Source organism: Centroberyx affinis, unplaced genomic scaffold (genome assembly GCF_046629955.1).
Source record: "Centroberyx affinis isolate AG114_WGS23_722 - 3 ecotype Tasmania unplaced genomic scaffold, CSIRO-AGI_Caff_v1 ptg001293l_1, whole genome shotgun sequence".
In the NCBI taxonomy this organism is placed as follows: Eukaryota; Metazoa; Chordata; class Actinopteri; order Beryciformes; family Berycidae; genus Centroberyx; species Centroberyx affinis.
The window spans coordinates 211,216-229,707 of NW_027279799.1; the positions used below are offsets into that span (position 1 = coordinate 211,216).

An 18,492-nucleotide genomic window follows, 5' to 3' on the forward strand; every position below is an offset into this window, starting at 1 on the left:
AGGAATCAAAGCACTAATTCAGCGGGTCCAGTCCCCACCCCTTCCTTTCTTCTATTTTAAAGAAAGTGGTCTCTCTCTTCCTTTCTTGCTCTGCCTCTCTGTGTTTGGGCCTCAAATAGCGCAGCTCTCCTTGGCAAACACGTTTCAAAGGCATGCTAATACCTCCAAGACTGTTCAAATTGTGATAAGAGACTTGGAGATTTGCAGAAAATGGTGTCTAGAGGCTTTTAGAGAGGTGCGCAGCATGATAAACACCCTCTGCGAGTTCTGAACAACAGCATAGTCTAACATTAGCGTGCTTACTGGAGATGGGAAGATGTGCGGATCGGGCACGCGCTGCCACTTAAATTTGTCGGGTGGTTTTGTGCTGCTCCATTCCTCCTTATAACAAGTTAATTGACCTCCCCAGTAATAATAGCTGTAATTCTTCTGCTGGAATACTTTGTGCTCTTCATGTTCAACTGTAGGCATCTTGACAGCTGAGAGGCAGCAGCTTCCTAGACCCACTTGACCTTTACACAGCTCTCAGAGAACCATGTCCTTCATCATGTTTAGCCTTTCTTCTAATGGAGGCCATGGATAGAAATGGACTTCTCGCTCTTTCCTTCCAATTGCTTCCCACTCCATCCGTTACAGACAGAATTGAATTAAGGTTTTATTTGTCTATCGAAGTGCATTGCTAATCTAGGAGTGACTTATAGCAGATGGTGCCACTCTTTCTTTGTTTTTTTTGTGTTTTTTTTTAATCTGTGTGCTGGCTTAGGCCATTCTCCTTCTCATCTCAGTTCTAAGGAAATACTCTCACCACTGAGTCAGGCAGATAATTGTTTTGTGGAATGCCTATTTAAACTGTGGTCTAAAGCGAGTCTAAGGTCTAGGGGGGTTTAAAGTCTCTGACCTGGATCAGAGCATTGAGATCACATGAGTCATTTGGGATCTCTTTCTCTGTAACCCTTCAACGCACACACACACATGCACACACAAGCACCGCACAGATGTACACACTTACACTGCACCACATAAAATACGCTGCACCGCACATATACACACACATCGCACCGCACACATCAAATTGAAAACATAACCAGTCTTTCTCCCAGGAATGGTAGGCATCCTTCAGTGAATGCTGACCTGTTCTATGAGCCAAGGAGGGAGGGTCAGCGAGTGAGGGAGAGGGAGTACAGCTCCTGAAGGGAGGGAAGGTCTTAAGGAGATTGAAAGAGGGAGGGAGAGGGGAAGGACCGAACTGAAAGGCGTATAGGAAAGGAGGACGAGAGAAACACAGACTGGAAGAGGGGACCTGAGATGGTGGAGGCCAGGAGACATTGTTGATCAAGGAGCAAGGCAGGTGTGGCCCCTCTCCTGTCCAGTTTAGTGTGCATATTTCTGGGTACAGGACAGGGAGAGGCCCCTCGGGGGCTGGATCATGGGACAGAGCCTTCATCTGGAGACCCCAGCTCAGGACCCACAACAACACAACAATGGCGGTGAGTTTGTCTCTGGACTCACTCGTACACAACACATTCATGCACTCCGTCCGTCCTGTGCACAGTTACACATTCTTACACCACACACCCATACGCAGCATGAAGTGGTTAGTTTTCTTATTTTGTAGCTCTCTGAACTGTAGTTTTTCAGTGAGGGAGAGTGTAGAAGAGAGGTAGGAGTTGGAGATTGTGTAATCAACATTGTACACTGTGCCCCCTCCGCTCAATCCCCCCCTCCCCATCCCCCCTCTCTCTTTCACCACCATAAGGAATGTTAAATCGCCGGGATCAGGTGGAAGAATCTCAGCTGTGTTTTTGCACACTCGTGCATGTGTGGCGCACTTACATTTGCATGTTACAATGCATAGGATAATATGAGTGGTGCACATGCCTCCATATTTACTAAGTAAAATAAGACATTAAAAATACATTTTTGAGGGATTATTGGAAATAGGATTGTGTCTGTCTGTGGAGGGTTTTGCATAATTTTGGAACCATTCCAACTAATTTTCCCCATGATTATTGTAGTTTTTCATCTCTCAGAGTGTAAACCTACAGACTGAGGTTTAATCTGCAAGTATAGAACATGACCTTGAGTTTGAAAGTAGCAAGTATTGAATATCCATAACAAAGTAAAATATTTCTTAACCTTAAACAGCAGGCCTCAATGGTATTTATTTGACTTGCAGTTATTTTACTGTGGGTGTTATATGGTTGGATGAATTTAGTTTGCATAAGATTCCACAAGAAGCAATCATAGTGATTATAACCTCTTTGTGCTGTCCAATTAAGTAGATTAAATTTCATAATCTGCCCTGGCAAGGGTAGGGGTTATAATGAGGATGGAGGTATTTCCCAACTGTTGCACCCCGTGGAAGCAGACTCTTATGTAAGTGATCAGGATGGCCTGGTTAGCAGATTGGCTGTAGGCCGGGATCTTTAAAACAACAATCTCCTTTAACCACATGCTCACCTGACCGCCCCTGCCATGACTCACTGAATCATGAGGTTTGGAGGGAAATCTGGCCCCTCTGCTCTGACAGAGGAGTTAGTGTGGGGTGGTGCAGGAGATTTCTGACAGAGCGGTAGGTGTGGCTTCAGGACGGGGGGACGTCAGAGCTCCCCACCCCCACCCCCCTACACACACACACACACTTTTCAGGCCCCGTTTCCTGATTGGTAAGCCTTATCTAGGCAAAGTTGCTGATTAGACAGCATGACTACTACAATTCGAGTTTTGGCCTCGTTCCTCTGAATGGAAAAAAACCTCTGTTGTATATAGGCAGCAGAATCTAAATGTTGATTCAGTATGAATGTTGATTAGTTTCACTGGTGTCACCGTGCTGTACCTTGCAGCACTATGTTTCCATGACCAGTACAGTGGGCTGTGTTTTTGAGTGCGAGGGGAAGAGGTTGTCTTTGTTCTCTGTCACAGTTAGGATCAGGGTGGAGTGCCGTTTCCTCCCTGTGTTTCCAGGCTGCCCCCCCACACCCCCAACACCCCTCCATAACTCCTGTACTTTTTCTCTTTGTAGCTCTTTTTTACCCTCTCCTCCCACTCCCGGTCCCAAGTCACACAGCTGTAGTGCCTACACACACCAGACCTCTACTCACTACTCTTGAAATAATGACACGACGGAAAGCTTCTCTCTGTATCTCTGAAGAACCTTTTCGAGTGGATCCACAGCTCTCCTGAATATCCTAATTGAGTTGGATCTACTGTTTGTTTGAGCGAGCAGATACATTTAATTTACTAATCTCCCAAGGATAAGGTCAGCTATCTTTTTCATACGGATTCCCGCTGTACGGGCTGAGTCCTCTGCGATCGTCATATCTGCAGTGCTTTGGAGTGTGCTGGCTTGGCACAGCCAGCTCTTATCCTGCTTCACTGGCTTCAGCTGAGCCACCACTCTCAGTCACAGGCTGCTCTGACAGAACAATCTGCTGTGTGCGAACCTGGCTTCTGTGGATCAGAAGGAGCTGCCTTAAGCAATGCTTAATCTGGATGTTATGGCAGCTGGTCTGAATCCTCAGATTTCTACCGCGCCAGTATAAACTGGATTTTCATGGTCCGGACATGTCCCTTGAACTCAGACCCTTTCTGCTGTAGTTTGGATGCAAATAGTCATTCTGGCGTTTTCTTCCTGAGAGATTATTGGGATATATACAGGACAGTTGATTTTGGGGTTAGTGAATGCTCCCTGCTTCCCCATGGCATGCTGCTTCAAGTCTCACCACCATGGAAGTTGGACACCGAGCACCCCTCTTCCAGGTAGACCAGTCTCATATTGTAAAAACATTCAAGTCTGTCACTATGTGTTAACACACATAATGTTCAATGTTCAAAGCCTTGTCGAAAAATGTAACTTTTCAGGATGTAAAAATTAAATTGACATCCATGCATGAAATTACAAAATTTTGAATTGAGCAGTTTTGTAGGTTTCATAGACCTAAGGGTTGACTTTTTAATTACTATGTAAATGTTCAGCAACCCCAATAAGAGAGAATAATAATAAAAACATGGAAAAAGATTTTTCCATGACGGCAACATTGGGGTGGCAGGGTGGCCTAGTGGTTAGAGAGACCATCCTGCAACTGCACAACCTGGGTTCAACCCTGTGTCAGCAAGCATCCACCCTGCTGACCTGTCCTTGAGTAAGATACTGAATCCCTCTGGAGGGGGACAAGTGAAAAGAGGAATTTCCCTACAGGAATCAAAGTATGACATTATTATTCTCCATATGTTCTTAAGCTCTTTATTGGACTGGCAGATTAACCAGGTCAGTGTAGGTATTGTGTTTGGCGCATATTGTTGTGGGAATCAGACTGCGAGGCAGTATTGTCGCCAAGACATCCTGTGTGTGCATGGGACTGGATGTTTTGCACCGGACCCTATTCTCTCTCTGCTGGTAAATATTATGTCTGCTGAATACAGCAGCCCAGCCTTGAGAGAGCTGGCTCTTAGAGCCAATATTTGAAATGTCCTCCTGAGCTCAGCACCCTGTCAGTCGGCTTGTCAATCACCTGGCCAGCAGAATGTCATTCAATAGCAGACTTGAGGCTTCAATTACATCTTATAATGATAAGTGTTCTTGAAAAGGTTTCGCTTGATTGTTAGTTGTGTGAATGTGTCATGAGGCACAGCTCTGGCTGCTACTGTGTGATTGTATCCATGTGTGTGCCTCTCTATAATGCCAGTCATGGCTGATAAGGCATTCTCCCAGCACTAGTCTCCATCCAGCCGAGGAATGTGAGCACTTGACAGTGGGAAGCTCTGGCTGTATGCCAGCATCGGACCTCTCCTGTTGACTGTGGATGTGTGGAGGAGTCCATGAGCTCTCAGCATCACCCTGCCAAAGCACACTCAGTCCCGGAGAACTAACAGCTAAAGATAATAACAGCCTTAATGAGCACAGCTTTCTTCTGCTTTTTACCAAGAAGGCAGATGAGTTTGAAGTTCAGTTAGACTAGAAAGCTCTCAGAATATCATGTCTGCTGATGGCTGTGATCTGTGGCTCCATCCTCCTATTTTGCATGTGACTGTGTCTTGTTTTATGTTGTACAAACCTTGTTGATGCTTTTAAACTGTTGGTTTCAAATTTAATTATTTATTTTCCGTTTTTAGATGATGAAGTTGAGCAGCAGCACAGCACAATGGGGGGAGAGGGGGGCAGCACGGGGGATGGCACCCCTCCCCCCAAGCGCAAGGGCAAGTTCTCTACCCTTGGCAAGATCTTCAAACCATGGAAGTGGCGGAAGAAGAAAAGCAGTGAGAAGTTTAAGGAAACTTCAGAAGGTTTGTGTTCTGATCTCATTGTTTGTAGAGTGTGAAAACCCCCATTCTCACTGGTTATATGTGTTACAGTCAGCTTTCATCAAAATTCCTCAGTGTGTGTTTTCCTGCCCTCGATGTTACGGCCCACTTCGGCTCTCCTTATGTGTTCAGTCCACCTAAGACAAAGACAATACGTTGCGAACACAATATCCTGCTGATTGAAGATCTGTAAACTTGCATCTTTGGATTCTGGATCATGATGTCACACACTAAATTTGAGCTACCTTACACCAATATTATTTTATCATGGAGATCTTGAAAGAGAAAACTCGGAAGGTAATGTGCTGGCTTAAATTCTGTGTGTTGATGGCAGTTCTGGAGAGAAAGATGTCGATGAGGCGTACGAGGCAGGAGCTTATAGAACAGGGAGTGCTGAAGGAGGTCCCGGACAACGGTAAGAGCACTGCCGTGATTCATCTGATCTCTCTGCACAACTGTGTCTGTATCTGACAGTAGCGGCTACAAGACTATCACACCCACACAGACAGTACAGTTAACTCATCAGTACATTATGACAGAAACACCATTCTATCCAGCAGGTGTCTGAGACACATTTAGAAAAGGCAAATTTACTTTCACCTTGCTGTTTTTTTAAAGTAATATCATATATATATGAAATGGCATGCCACTCTCTAGAGCTGGGGAAAAGTGGAACGAATTGTGCCCTGCAGCAAAATAGCTTTGAGAGGGGGGGAGGGTGTGTGTGTGTGTGTGTGAATGTTATGTTGGCCCCACTGTTGCAGAAGCCAATTTATTAAACTTACAGCTGCTCCTTTATCACACCAACAAGCACAGCTTCTATCCACAGGGTTTGGGTTAAGGACACCTTCCCTCAATCTGAATATTTTTACCACTGTGAAATGACCTGCAGGTGTACCGAGGGAGAAAGATCCATAAATTCCAATACTCTACAACACTCAGCCCATCACTGCCACCATAAAACATTTTCAGACTGAGTAGATCTACCAATTATTATCTGATTTCTTACTAACACACTTGCTTGATGACTCAAAGTAGTGTTAGTTTATGGATCTTCTCAGTTGCATGTTTACCTGTTGTGTATGGACCGAGGACTCATGTTGTGTTTGCACTGCGACAGAAGCCGATGATGTACAAAACCTGAAGCAGCCCTATGTGAAGAACGGCCACACTCTGCCTGTGAGCGGCGGGGTTGGAGGAGGCGGGGGAGTCGGCGGCGGCAGGAGCCCGTGCAACCAGGGGAAACTCCCCTCAGACTCAGACTTTAGGATGAACCCAGCCTGGCTCCCTCAGCCAGAGGACCGCAGGGGGCGCTTTCCCCCGGACGGAGACCGGCGGGGAGCTCCGGGCTCCAGGGGCACCGGACTGCAAGAAGACGGGCGGAGAGGGGGAGGCGTACGTCAGCATGGCGAGGGGGAGTGGAAGTCCAACATGGCCTGGCAGGGTCAGATCCAGGGCCAGATGGAGGACGGGAGGCGTGGGGGCAGGCTTCACCCCGACGATGGGCAGAAGAGGCCCGGGCTGCAGAAGGCTCCATCAGAGGACGGCAGGAGGAGTCGGCCTGCGGAAACGGACTGGAAGCCCACCCTCCCCCGGCATGCATCCGCTGAGGAGGGCAGGGCCCGCAGAGGTGAGCCATCCCATCACCTCTTTTCCCCCTTGTGAAATGCTATGATCACAAAATCCCTCTTGTGTATGTTTTACAACCTGACCTCCATCATACATGTTTAAGGACAGCTGTGGCTTGTTCTGTCTTTCTCCTATGTATTTCGCCCCCCTCCCTCTCGCTGTCTCTTTCCTGCTTATGTTCCGTCCGCCCAGATATAGACAGGCTCCTGTCAGCTCCCAGGAGCCCTGCTCCAGCTATGCTTCTTATTCAGGAACAGGAGGGAATTGCTCATCCTCTCCTCTCCTCTCCTCTCCTAATTAATGCGGCACAATCAGTATACCCATTACTGCCCTTTAACGCTGTCAGCTCAGTGATAATGGGTGAAGAGCCAAAGCTAACTGATTTCACTGAAACATTTAACTTTTGAGAAGTAATGGTGCTTCTGCGCTGTTTATAGATGTCACTTTTCCATCTATCACTTCCCTCACACACAATTTCGTCACTACTTCTGTACCCGTATACAAAAGTACATTGATAAGACAAGAGGAATCTTTAATGATCCACATGTGGAATTTGGGTCATAGCAGTAGAGAAAAGAGTATAGATAAGAATGCATCATATTAGAGCTGCAACGATTAATCGATTAGTTGTCAACTATTAAATTAATTGCCAACTATTTTGATAATCAATTAATCGGTTTGAGTAATTTTTTAAGAAAAATAAGTCAAAATTCTCTGATTCCAGCTTCTTAAATGTGAATATTTTCTGGTTTCTTTACTCCTCTATGACAGTAAACTGAATATCTTTGGGTTATGGACAAAACAAGACATTTGAGGACGTCATCTTGGGCTTTGGGAAACACTGATAGACATTTTTCACCATTTTGTGACATTTCATAGACCAAACAACTAATCAATTAATCGAGAAAATAATCGACAGATTAATCGACAATGAAAATAATCGTTAGTTGCAGCCCTACATCATAAAGAACATGTTGGAAAAAAATACAACTGACAGAATAAATTGAAATAGTGTCTTCATCATGCTAATACACAACAACTCTTCTTGGCCTAAGTTAATTCTTGCTGTATCGACAGATTGGCAGGTTAACATTGCTGCTACTTTTGTGCCTATGTCCCTGGCTCCACTTTTCTGTTTTACCTCCTCTCTCTCTCTCTCTCTCTCTCTCTCTCTCTCTCTCTCTCTCTCTCTCTCTCTCTCTCTCTCTCTCTCTCTCTCTCTCTCTCTCTCTCTCTCTCTCTCTCTCTGTCTCTGTCTCTGTCTCTCCTTTTCTCCTCATCTCTCTCCCCTCCCCTTCATCTTCACGTTTTCCTTTTCTCTGGACTATTTCCTCTTTGATTGTATGACATCACTGCGATACAGGCTTGTCTGTAAATAAATAACCCTGAACTTAGGGCTTCAGCTCTGAGGAATGGCGTGGGAGCAGCAGTGTGGGGGCTGCTCGGAGGTGTGGGGGGGGGTGAGCAGAGGGAGGTGGGCCGGGGTGGTAATTACAGCCGCCTACTCTGTTTATCTTCACAGCTGATCCCCAGATAATGCAATTCTCAAACAAGTGCTATCATAGAGAGAGCTTCGAGTGGTGAAGCAGCAGAAAAGGGCTCACCGCTCAGTCCCTGAACTGAAACATTTATAGCCATGAAGTTGAGGCATAATGTGATGAGATGTCACTCGTTCAGTAATGGAAAAGATAGTAGCACACTTCAAAAAAGTCCTGCCATGTAGAACATTTTGTATGCACTACAGTCTAACTAAAATGTAGTGCAGTGAGAGAGAAAGTTTTTTGTTCATATTAAATTTATCCGATTATTTGCCTCAATCTCAGTTGAATGGGGGACTATAGAAAGGCAATCTGTGGAATTCAGGTGGAATGAACTTTTATTATGTAACATATCTGTTTTACTGTATTTTCATAGAGTCAGACAGCCACTTTATCCCTGACCCGGAAGCGTTGCGGGACACCTTACGGGAACCGCTGCCTCCCAAACAGTCGGTCATGCCTCCAAAATGGTTGATGAGCTCCACCCCTGAACCTGGCATTGAGGGTTCGCCTCGCACCCCATCCAACCACCCCACAAACCAGTACTGCTCTTCCTCCTCGGCTGCAGTGGCCAAACCCGCTCGGACCATCTCCTCTGCAGGTGCCAACCCCCAGCTACAGCCTTCAACTGCAGTGTCCCTCGCCCCAGCCTCCACCCCTCAGGCCACCAAGCAGCCTCCCCTGCCGCCGCCCAAGCCGGTGAACAGGAGCAACGCTGCCATGCTGGGTGAGTGCTGCTGAGTAGAAGGGTCTGCAGGTGCCTCTGTTAACAGAGGATGGCATAATTAACCAAAGGGAGGGGAGGGGGGTGGGGACCAACATGATCAGGTGCAGCCTGCACTAACAGTCACACATGTCAACACGTGCATTATGCACAATCAAATATTTGCTCAGTTAGCATGCAGTTTGCCCACTGGCGCACGCACTGTCTGCATACAACAATATTCATGGGTCAGTGTACAAATGATCGCAAATAGAAGTTTTCTATGCCTGTGCAACATACAACATAGAGCAGAATCAACACAGCCAGCTACACACACACACACACACACAGACACACACATCCTAGTAATGATGTTATCTGTACAGCTTGAGCAGCTTTTCCCTAGCTAATTACTTATTATGCCTGGACTATTTTAGCAGCAACTTTTCCCCAGCATCTACTCTCTGAAGATAACAGGGACTCTGGTGGCTGTGAGCTGCTGCTTGCGCAGATGCAGTTTTGTTGTTGTTGTTGTTTTTTACTGTGGGCTTCTCTCCGCAGGGATCTTGACTTAATTCCCGCTTGGGCAAGGCTGTCTACTTTGATTCGTTTTGATCTTAGCAGCTGATCTGATGATTTTGGTGCCTTAAAAATGTTCACACCTCCTGTCATATCTCTTCTGTAATTATGTCAACGCTGACTGAAATGTGCAGGGGTTTCTAGAAATGTTATGCCTTGAGGTGTTTCCTTTTTCTCATATGTTAATCAATCAAGTCTTCTGATCTTGTCTTGTACTTCTTAACTAAAGTGACTTGTCAAATGGGGCAAATATATTGAAAGATGCCTTATTTGTTACTCACTTATGGTTATATTGCTTATCATTAGTAGCAGATGGAATGAAATGCAACACGCTGCTTGGAAACTAAGAGAGGTTGCCAGCATTTTCTGCTTCACAAAATTCAAGAATAGGCCGATCAACGATCTGATTCTGAGAGCAAATATCTCTCGATACAGTTGTTGCCATTTTATTGGAGCTGTGCATAAAATCATAATAATTAAACATTAACAATTTAAGAAGTAAGCACGCTAGTGACATAGAGTAGGGTTGAAAATGTGTGAACTGAAAGACAGAATGATGAGCAGTGACAGGGAACCCATCCCCACCCAAACCTGCTGCTTTGCCCTCTCAATACAGCCACATACACAACCATGTACATGCATTCATTAAACATACCAGCTGAAGGCCTCCATCTCCTCCCTGTTAGCCTCCGCCCTGCAGGGGGGAGAAAACGCCCAGCTTCCACTCTACTGGTCCTGCTGGAAGCGAGAGTGCGACTATGATGTCTACCTGTCCCTGCCAGTCTACCTGTGCCGGCGGGCCGGAGGCCTGCGCTCAGGTAAAAGGATGTCCTCTGGTGTCACCGTGGCCCGGGTGCCCGTGTCTGGAATGCCCCCTTCAGAGTCTGCGTTCTTCATCCTGTCAACTCCGTTGTAGTTGCCAACGTATTGCCCCTCAACGCCTTGGATGCTACACTTATAACTTGTTTATTGGCCTTGATTGCTTTTCTTTGGAGTTGCATGCACATAATAAGCGCTGAGTGTGGATGCCTTGTGTATACAACAATATTTGTGTGAGTGATCAGTTGAATACTGTTGGTGTAGTATTACCACTTGTCATGTGAATGAGGGAGATTCTTTCATAGGATTCAGCTGTGGCCTGTGCTGCATCAAGTGAACCACAAAGGGCTAATCCATTCAGCATCTGCTCAACTTGAAGGGATGGAAGGATGGAAGGATGGATGGATGGATGGATGGATGGATGGATGCATGGATGGGGGGACGGGGAAGAGAAAGGGTTCTGACATAAGGCCTTGACTCTACTTGACTTTAGAGAGAAAGTCGTAATCAAATTCAATCCAGTCTGTTGCATGCTTCAAGTCTGGCAGCTCTGATCTCTGATTATGCCTCAGTAGCACGGCTATGGCTTTTAACATTGATGTCTTTATTTAAAGCTACTCTACGTTGAAACATTCTTAACAATCATCAATATACCAAATATACAAATGTGCATGCATTTAATCGCAAGGTTTGCATTTGAGCTTTTTGTGTATGGGTTTCTCAGTAGCTTTTTGCACTGCGAAGATGCTTAGGAACGAGGTTTTGATCACAGGTTTAAGATGTGGCTGTGTAGAGCATGTAGGCTATGCTTGTCCTCTTCGTCTCTGTGACCTGGGTTGCCATGTGCAGCGGTTTGTTAGGGCAATGTAAGCATTCATGTGGACCCAGTCATGTGACCTGAGTCAGTATATGTATGCATTCATGGTCAGTCAGACATGTAATCTCAGTATTTATATCTGTTCATGTGTACTCAATCGTGTTACTTGGATACGTTGTACATGTACTAGTAGAGTTGTTGCATGTGCACTCACGTCACAGTGGCAAACAAAGCAATGACACTCACTAACAGCTCACTCACAGGCCTAAGCTAATAGCTTCTTGACTTTATGACTGGATGTATTAACTGTTTTTCCATCTGCAGGTGACCTCACCCAAGCCACTGGGGGTGCCAGTCTCGTGCCAGCCAAGCCCTCTCCACCAATGCCCCCCAAGAGGACCACTCCTGTCACCAAACGCAACACGGACGACTCCTCCGTGTTGGCTCATGCTATCAGCCCCTCACCGCTTTCTCCAGAGGACCACAGCAGCCTCCCGCTGGGCTTTCAGCTGCCTCCCCCACCCCCATCTCCACCCCTGCCATCCCATATACCACCTTCCCCGCCCCGCCAACACATACACAGCCACCACCTCCACCATCAGCACTCCTACCCCCACCCACTGCCCCAGCCCATACCCATGCTGTTTGACCCACCTAGCCCCACCAATGAGCCTCTCCAGCGCCCGGCTCCGGTCCCTCTGCATATCATGATCCAGAGGGCCCTGTCCAGTCCCGGGCCGGCCCAGCCCCATCCGGACGGTTCTCAGCGCGCTCACTCCCTGCTCTTTGAAACCCCTCCAGAGTACCAAGGAGATCGTGGTCGCCCCTTGCCTGTCAGCATCCAACCACTAAAACTGTGAGTTCCCCTATACATGATAATTAAGAAAAGAAAAGATAAAGAACAGGGCAGCTGCAAAAACAGACACAGACACATAAGGGAAGGGGTGGATACTTGTCGATACTTGTGTCCTTGTGGAGAAAGTTCTTCCGAAGTTGCCTTGGGGAGAATTATGTTCTCATGAAAGTAAGCTCAGAGAAGCTTCCTTACAGTTTGAGATGGACTGTGCTTCACATTGCACACATCGTTAATTAAGAAACAGCTGTTAATTTTCCCACCTGTTTCAACCGGCTCTATACTGTAGACTACAGCGCTGCTTGGAGGTGATGCGCCGCAGTGAATCTTGGGGCTTTCCATTCGTTCTTGTTGGTCAAGTCAACATCCGATGCATCCTCGATATTTTGAGGTTGGCAAGGACACTTCCGGGTTTTCTGTCCGTCTATTTCTATTCCATCCTTCCATTCTTTTGTTTTGGAGTCATGCTTTGGCAGTTAGATATTACGGGAAACGCGTCATGGAGGCCACAAGAACACACAAGAATGCATATTGATAATCAGCCAGAGTAAGTGGCGTTACTGTGGTGGTGGGATACATGTTGCCACTCTGTAAGATTCGGTAGTGTGAGTGCGTCACTCTCATTTAAGTGCTGAAGGTAGTCTTTCTCATCTCATTAATAAGACATGAAAAGAGCCTTTATCTGTGTCCATAATACTCAATGTCCGGTCATTTATTTGCACTTACATTCCCTTCCCATCAGAGCTGAAGATGACTACTCGGAGGAGGAGGAAGAGGAGGAGGATGATGAGGAAGAGGAGGAGTACGATGGGGAGATTCCCCAGCCAGAGCTGGAACCTCGGAGCCGCCGGTGCCTGATTGGGGAGCCTGGTGTCTGTGTCATCCCCGAAGGAAACAACAGCAGCGAGGAGGAGGAGGAGGAGGAGGAGGAGGAGGAGGAGGAAGAGGAAGAGGAAGGAGAGCATGACATGCACGGGGAGGACAGTGACTCAGACGGTCCTGTGCTCTATAAAGATGAAGACTCAGATGAGGATGAAGAGGACGAGCCCCCACCCAGTAAGCATACCCCTATTTAATGAGACAAAAAGTGAACGCGTCTGAATTTTGACACTTGTGTTCGGCCCTCTAAGTGTGTTTGTATTCTGTGTACCCACCCACCTGACCGGATCTCTCTGCCTGGCTCTTAGGTGCCCTGGCCAGTAGGGTGAAGAGGAAGGACACCCTGGCTCTGAAGCTGAGCGCCCGTCCCTCTGCCCCAGACAGGGACAGGTTCACCCAGGAGAGGAGCAGCAGGGACGACCAGCCTCCAGGACAGACCGGCCTGACCTGGCAGAGCAGAGAGCAGTGGGAGGCCATCCGCACACAGATTGGCACCGCACTCACAAGGTAAACACAAGCGTAGTCCTACGCGTGTACATGTGCTAATGACTGTGCATCATTTAAACTGAAAATAGCCATTGTGCATTTCTTGAAGATATCAAGACATTGTTTCTTAGATTTTTGTCCTACTTCTTGCCTGAATGACAAAGTGATGAAAGTGTGTAAAAATAGTGCTACTTTTTTTTTTTTTTTTTTATACTCCAGACGACTTAGCCAGAGACCCACTGCTGAGGAGCTTGAGCAAAGAAACATCCTTCAGCGTGAGTATCAACTCTTGCTTTTCTTCGCACCTTCCTTATCCATGACCCGACTGCCTCACGCCACACTCCTTTACTTATAAAGAAGCATTCTCCTTTGTAACTCTCTGCTCCTGCCTCGCCAAATCACTGTTTAAATCCTACTGGTACTGTTTTTTGATGGATTACTTTTGTTTGTGTAAATGAGGCCACATTCAGAGATTCTTCCACTTCCATTTAGAACCATTTAGATTTATGTAGAACATGAATTTCACAAACAATATTAGCAAGAATTCACACTTTCAAAGACTATTTAAAGCATGGATTACAGCGATGATGGCTAATTTTGGAAATTGCTTTTACCTTTTCTCCAGATGAAGCCCGGCTTTCATGCTGAGTCTAAATTAAGCTCTTGTTTTTTTTTCCTCTCTTCAGCCAAGAATCAGGCTGACAGACAGGCTGAGGTCAGAGAGATCAAACGGCGGCTGACGAGGAAGGTAACACAAACACTATAAACATCCTACAGTTAGATGCGGTATTTACTTGATATTGAGCTGACATAAAACCTCTCTGCCTATATAGCTGAGTCAAAGACCCACAGTTGCAGAACTACAGGCTAGGAAAATTCTACGATTCCACGAGTATGTGGAAGTCACAAATGCCCATGACTATGATCGCAGAGCCGACAAGCCTTGGACCAAGCTGACTCCCGCTGATAAGGTACTCATTCACTTTGTTGTCTCCATCAAACCGTTTGTGAACCTGGATGAATGTACGCATGTATCTCCCTTAAGTAGACTGTGTTTCACATGATACTGGTATCTAGCATGATGGTTAGCGGAACACCGTTCCCTTTTTATGTCCATATTTAATTGACAATCCCGTTCATGTCTGTACTTAAAGGCTGCTATCCGGAAGGAGCTCAATGATTATAAGAGCACTGAAATGGAGGTTCATGAAGAGAGCAGAATCTACACGAGGTAAACATTTATCAGTTGGATTTCAATTCGATGAATTTGTATGTCTGTTATGCCTCATGAGATGTCCTCATTTTGTTTAGGTTTCATCGGCCTTAGCGTCCCCCTTCTTCCAGGATAATGAAGCACTTAAGTTCTCTCTGGAAAGGAGCTGCTCCCTATACAGACAGACAGACAGCCCTCTTATGATTCCCGAATGTACTGTACAGATAATCAGGGAAAACCTGGAACTGAGGAAAAACAGGAATGCTCCTCCCTTCCCTCCATCACCCTCTCACTACATTGCTTTCACTAAACAGAGGTGGTGGGCGGTGAGGACCAGATGCAGTATTTCTCCCGGAACAAAAGGGGGAACCACGTGCCAATGAGGTTGGAGAGGTGGCAGAGGACTCCCAGGGCTTCACTCTGGCTCTGCTGTGATGTGGTCTCCCTCAGGGACTTGGTTCTAGTCACAACCTTTAATGCGGCCTCATTCTATGTTGCCTTTTTTCTTCTTCACTCCGTATGGAAAAGCTAACTCATCTCGTTGACGTAATAACATACAATAATAATAGTAATAATAACGATGGTGACAGTAATAATATACACAGTAATAATAGATAATAGAGACAAAAGGCTGAAGCAAGAGTGGGCAGGAGGATGAAGACTGGGATGTGCCATTATAGGACTGGACGTGCTCTGGGATATTATGTGTATTTTATATAATTGTGTATAGATTGCAATTGTGATACCTTAGAATGAAACTTGGAGAGATCTAATAACAAAATATTCTGTAATGCACAAGATATTTTATATTGTAATTTTGATCACATGAATAGTGACAGCTTTTATTTGAGCCTTTTTTTTTTTTATTTGGCTTGCCTGTATTTATGGTTGTGATGTGAGGTGGCCATTTGAGCATCAATCTAGATATAGAAAAGGTGCAAGTCAGGAGGCAGTTGGTCTTGATGTGTGCCAACATAACCTCTATGCCTAAAGGACTATAGAATACTGGTTTTCATATCACTGATTTCTGCAATCCACTGCATGAGCCAACACAGAGTCCAGCGCCATTGGATCTGGAGGATCTTTCTTCATTTATACTTTTTTTATGAGTTTTTGTACTTCCCTTTAAAGATCAAACATGCAATGCGTTCTGTAGCCATTTTGAATAAGGTCATGCTAGTTGTATCTATACTAAGAGTTAAATGTTGCAAAAGTTGCAGAGTATCTCAAATTGCTGTGAGTGTAGATCAGGGATTTATCAAAAATCAGAAAATGAATCAACGGTCAACAGGGAGTCATTTTGGCAGGAACATTTTGAAAATACAGAAGTGTTTTATCATGTATTGTCGTCTGGCCAGTAGCTTACAGGGTTCTTTATGCTGTGTACAGGTTGATATAGATTTAACTGATGCTTGTGTATATCTTGTCTTCCTTTCATTTGAAAAGAAATTTTAAATATAATAAAAAGTATTATAGGTTGCTATTTTTTTAAGCACAAAATATTAGTGTATGATTAAATGCTACAAGAATGGGAATATGAAAGTGTACCTTTTCTGTAAAACTAAGTTCATTTTTTTTAATTGAATGTGGAATTATATGGACTGACAGTTATTTTCTTTTTAGTTGTAAATAGACACATCTGGATCTAATTAAAAATCTTAAAATTCCTTGAGTTTTCTGTGTCTACGTGTCTGGGCCCACTGTCCTATCTACTTTGTGTTCAAAGTAGCTGAGATTGTGGCTGAGATTTGCAACAAAAAAACAAAAAAAAAGAAGAAGAAATGAAAGTCAGAATGTGAGATTTCAGCGACACCTGGTGGCAGTGCAGTGGCACCACCACTACCAAAACTGACTGCCATTGAGCCTTGCAAGGACACTGCAAATGACACAAGTGAACTGGTAGAAAGGAATAATTACTGACTTTAAGTGAGACTTGTAGTGAGATACTGCAGTTATATACTGCAGTATTAAGGAGAGAAGATGCCAAAAATCCTGTCCCCATTGCCTACATACAGCCTACTTCAAGGGAAACACAAATGGAGAAATCTCAAACAGCTGGAGTGTGAATTAGTGGGTGTGAACCACATATCTTAAAGGGGCATGTCTCCCTGCCACACAGAACACTTATGTACCAACAACATGCAATGAACAATAATTCCCCATTCTGTATATTGTGCATTCAAAATGTTATGGGCTCATATGTTTGCCACTGTAAGCTACCTTCATTCTGGCATTAAGTGAGTTTATTATCATCTAATATCACTGGGAAGACAGTTATATTTCTCCCAAAAAGACAAAAATGGGGGATTTGTATCAACCTTACACACTTTTCTAAACAAATCATCATACAAACCACAAGGTTGTTGATACCAAGACCAATCATTTAAAGAATTGCCTTGGACACGCATTTATACCAGTGTGAAACTGGGCATCACCTCCTCCTTAATAGGATTTTATAGTTTTTAGTGGGTCATCTTTCCACTAGATGGCGCTGACTGGATGATAAAAGAAGACAAGTGGTTGCATAGATGGTACAGTAATGCTGTGTGTGTCTGTGTGTACATGTGTGAATGGATGTGTGCTATACTCTTTTCTCTGGTCTGATTACAAGCCTATTATTTTAATTATAGCTAAATACCATATGAAAACCACTTTATTAAATTTGGCAAGTTCAAAAAACCATTATTTAAATGTCATTTCACTCTGTGTGTGTTGTGTGTGTGTGTGTGTGTGTGTGTGTGTGTGTGTGTGTGTGTGTGTGTGTGTGTGTGTGTGTGTGTGTGTGTGTGTGTGTGTATTTGACCCCAGTTGATATTGTCTATTGAAAACTGCAGCCTAGACCAGAATGTTGGTCTCCATGTAAGTGAACATGCACACATAGGAGCCCGGGCACCTGCCCAATTGCCCTGTTAGGAGTAAGCCTACATAACTACGCCTGCGTCTGTGGGTCTTGTCGTCTTTTCTCATGTCGCAGGCATCTTCAGCTTGTTACCAAGAATCTTAAAGATTTAAGGGTGTTACCTGATTCACACAGGTATACAGTCCAGTTCAAGGGCATATGTGCAGGGTGCGCAAAAGCAAATGTCCACATTCAAACAGTTGGGGGAAGTCTAGAGCATACACACAGATTATATAGAAATGTATCCATGATATGTACAAAGCTGAGCATAGGAACAGGTCTGTACAGTGCAGAACTTCAATGCTTCAGCACCACAGCAGTGTGTCAGACATGGTAAAGACTAATATGCAGGTACTCTAGGGCGGTGTTCCTCAACCCAGTCCTCAAGGCCCACCTGTCCTGCAAGTTTTTGTTCTAGCCCTACACTTACACAAAATGTGGAGTAAGAATTTACAAGACAAAACAAGACAAAAGCAGGACTTGCAGGACACAAATTAGGCATAATATTGCTAAATCTAGGCCTGATATGAAACTTGCTTTCTTCCTCTCCTGATCACTGTACATCAGCTGCACACAAACGTCTCTAATGTTAACTCCAAAGAACTTGATGAGGTTGTGCAGTTGTGCAGCAGCTAGTCATCCGCCTGTCTCCTGGATCCACTTCCAACAATTTTTTTTAAATGTTGCCGAACTTGTTGAATTGCCTAACTGATGAAGTACTGGCAATCATTAACACCTCCTTGCAATCTGGTGTTTTTCCTGGGTCTCTTAAAACT

General features: G+C 45.0%; 1 protein-coding gene across 1 annotated transcript; it reads left to right on the forward strand.

Annotated features, from left to right (window-relative positions):
• Positions 1-1,426: 1,426 nt before the first annotated feature.
• phactr4b (phosphatase and actin regulator 4b) lies at positions 1,427-16,380 on the forward strand. The gene is made up of 14 exons (XM_071525458.1): positions 1,427-1,487; positions 5,113-5,283; positions 5,636-5,716; positions 6,422-6,931; positions 8,845-9,195; positions 10,437-10,568; positions 11,711-12,242; positions 12,982-13,295; positions 13,427-13,625; positions 13,824-13,879; positions 14,291-14,352; positions 14,438-14,575; positions 14,759-14,835; positions 14,916-16,380. The coding sequence occupies exons 1-14, from the start codon at positions 1,427-1,429 to the stop codon at positions 14,929-14,931; spliced, it is 2,700 nt and encodes an 899-aa protein (XP_071381559.1). The 3' UTR covers positions 14,932-16,380.
• The last annotated feature ends 2,112 nt before the right edge of the window (positions 16,381-18,492 follow it).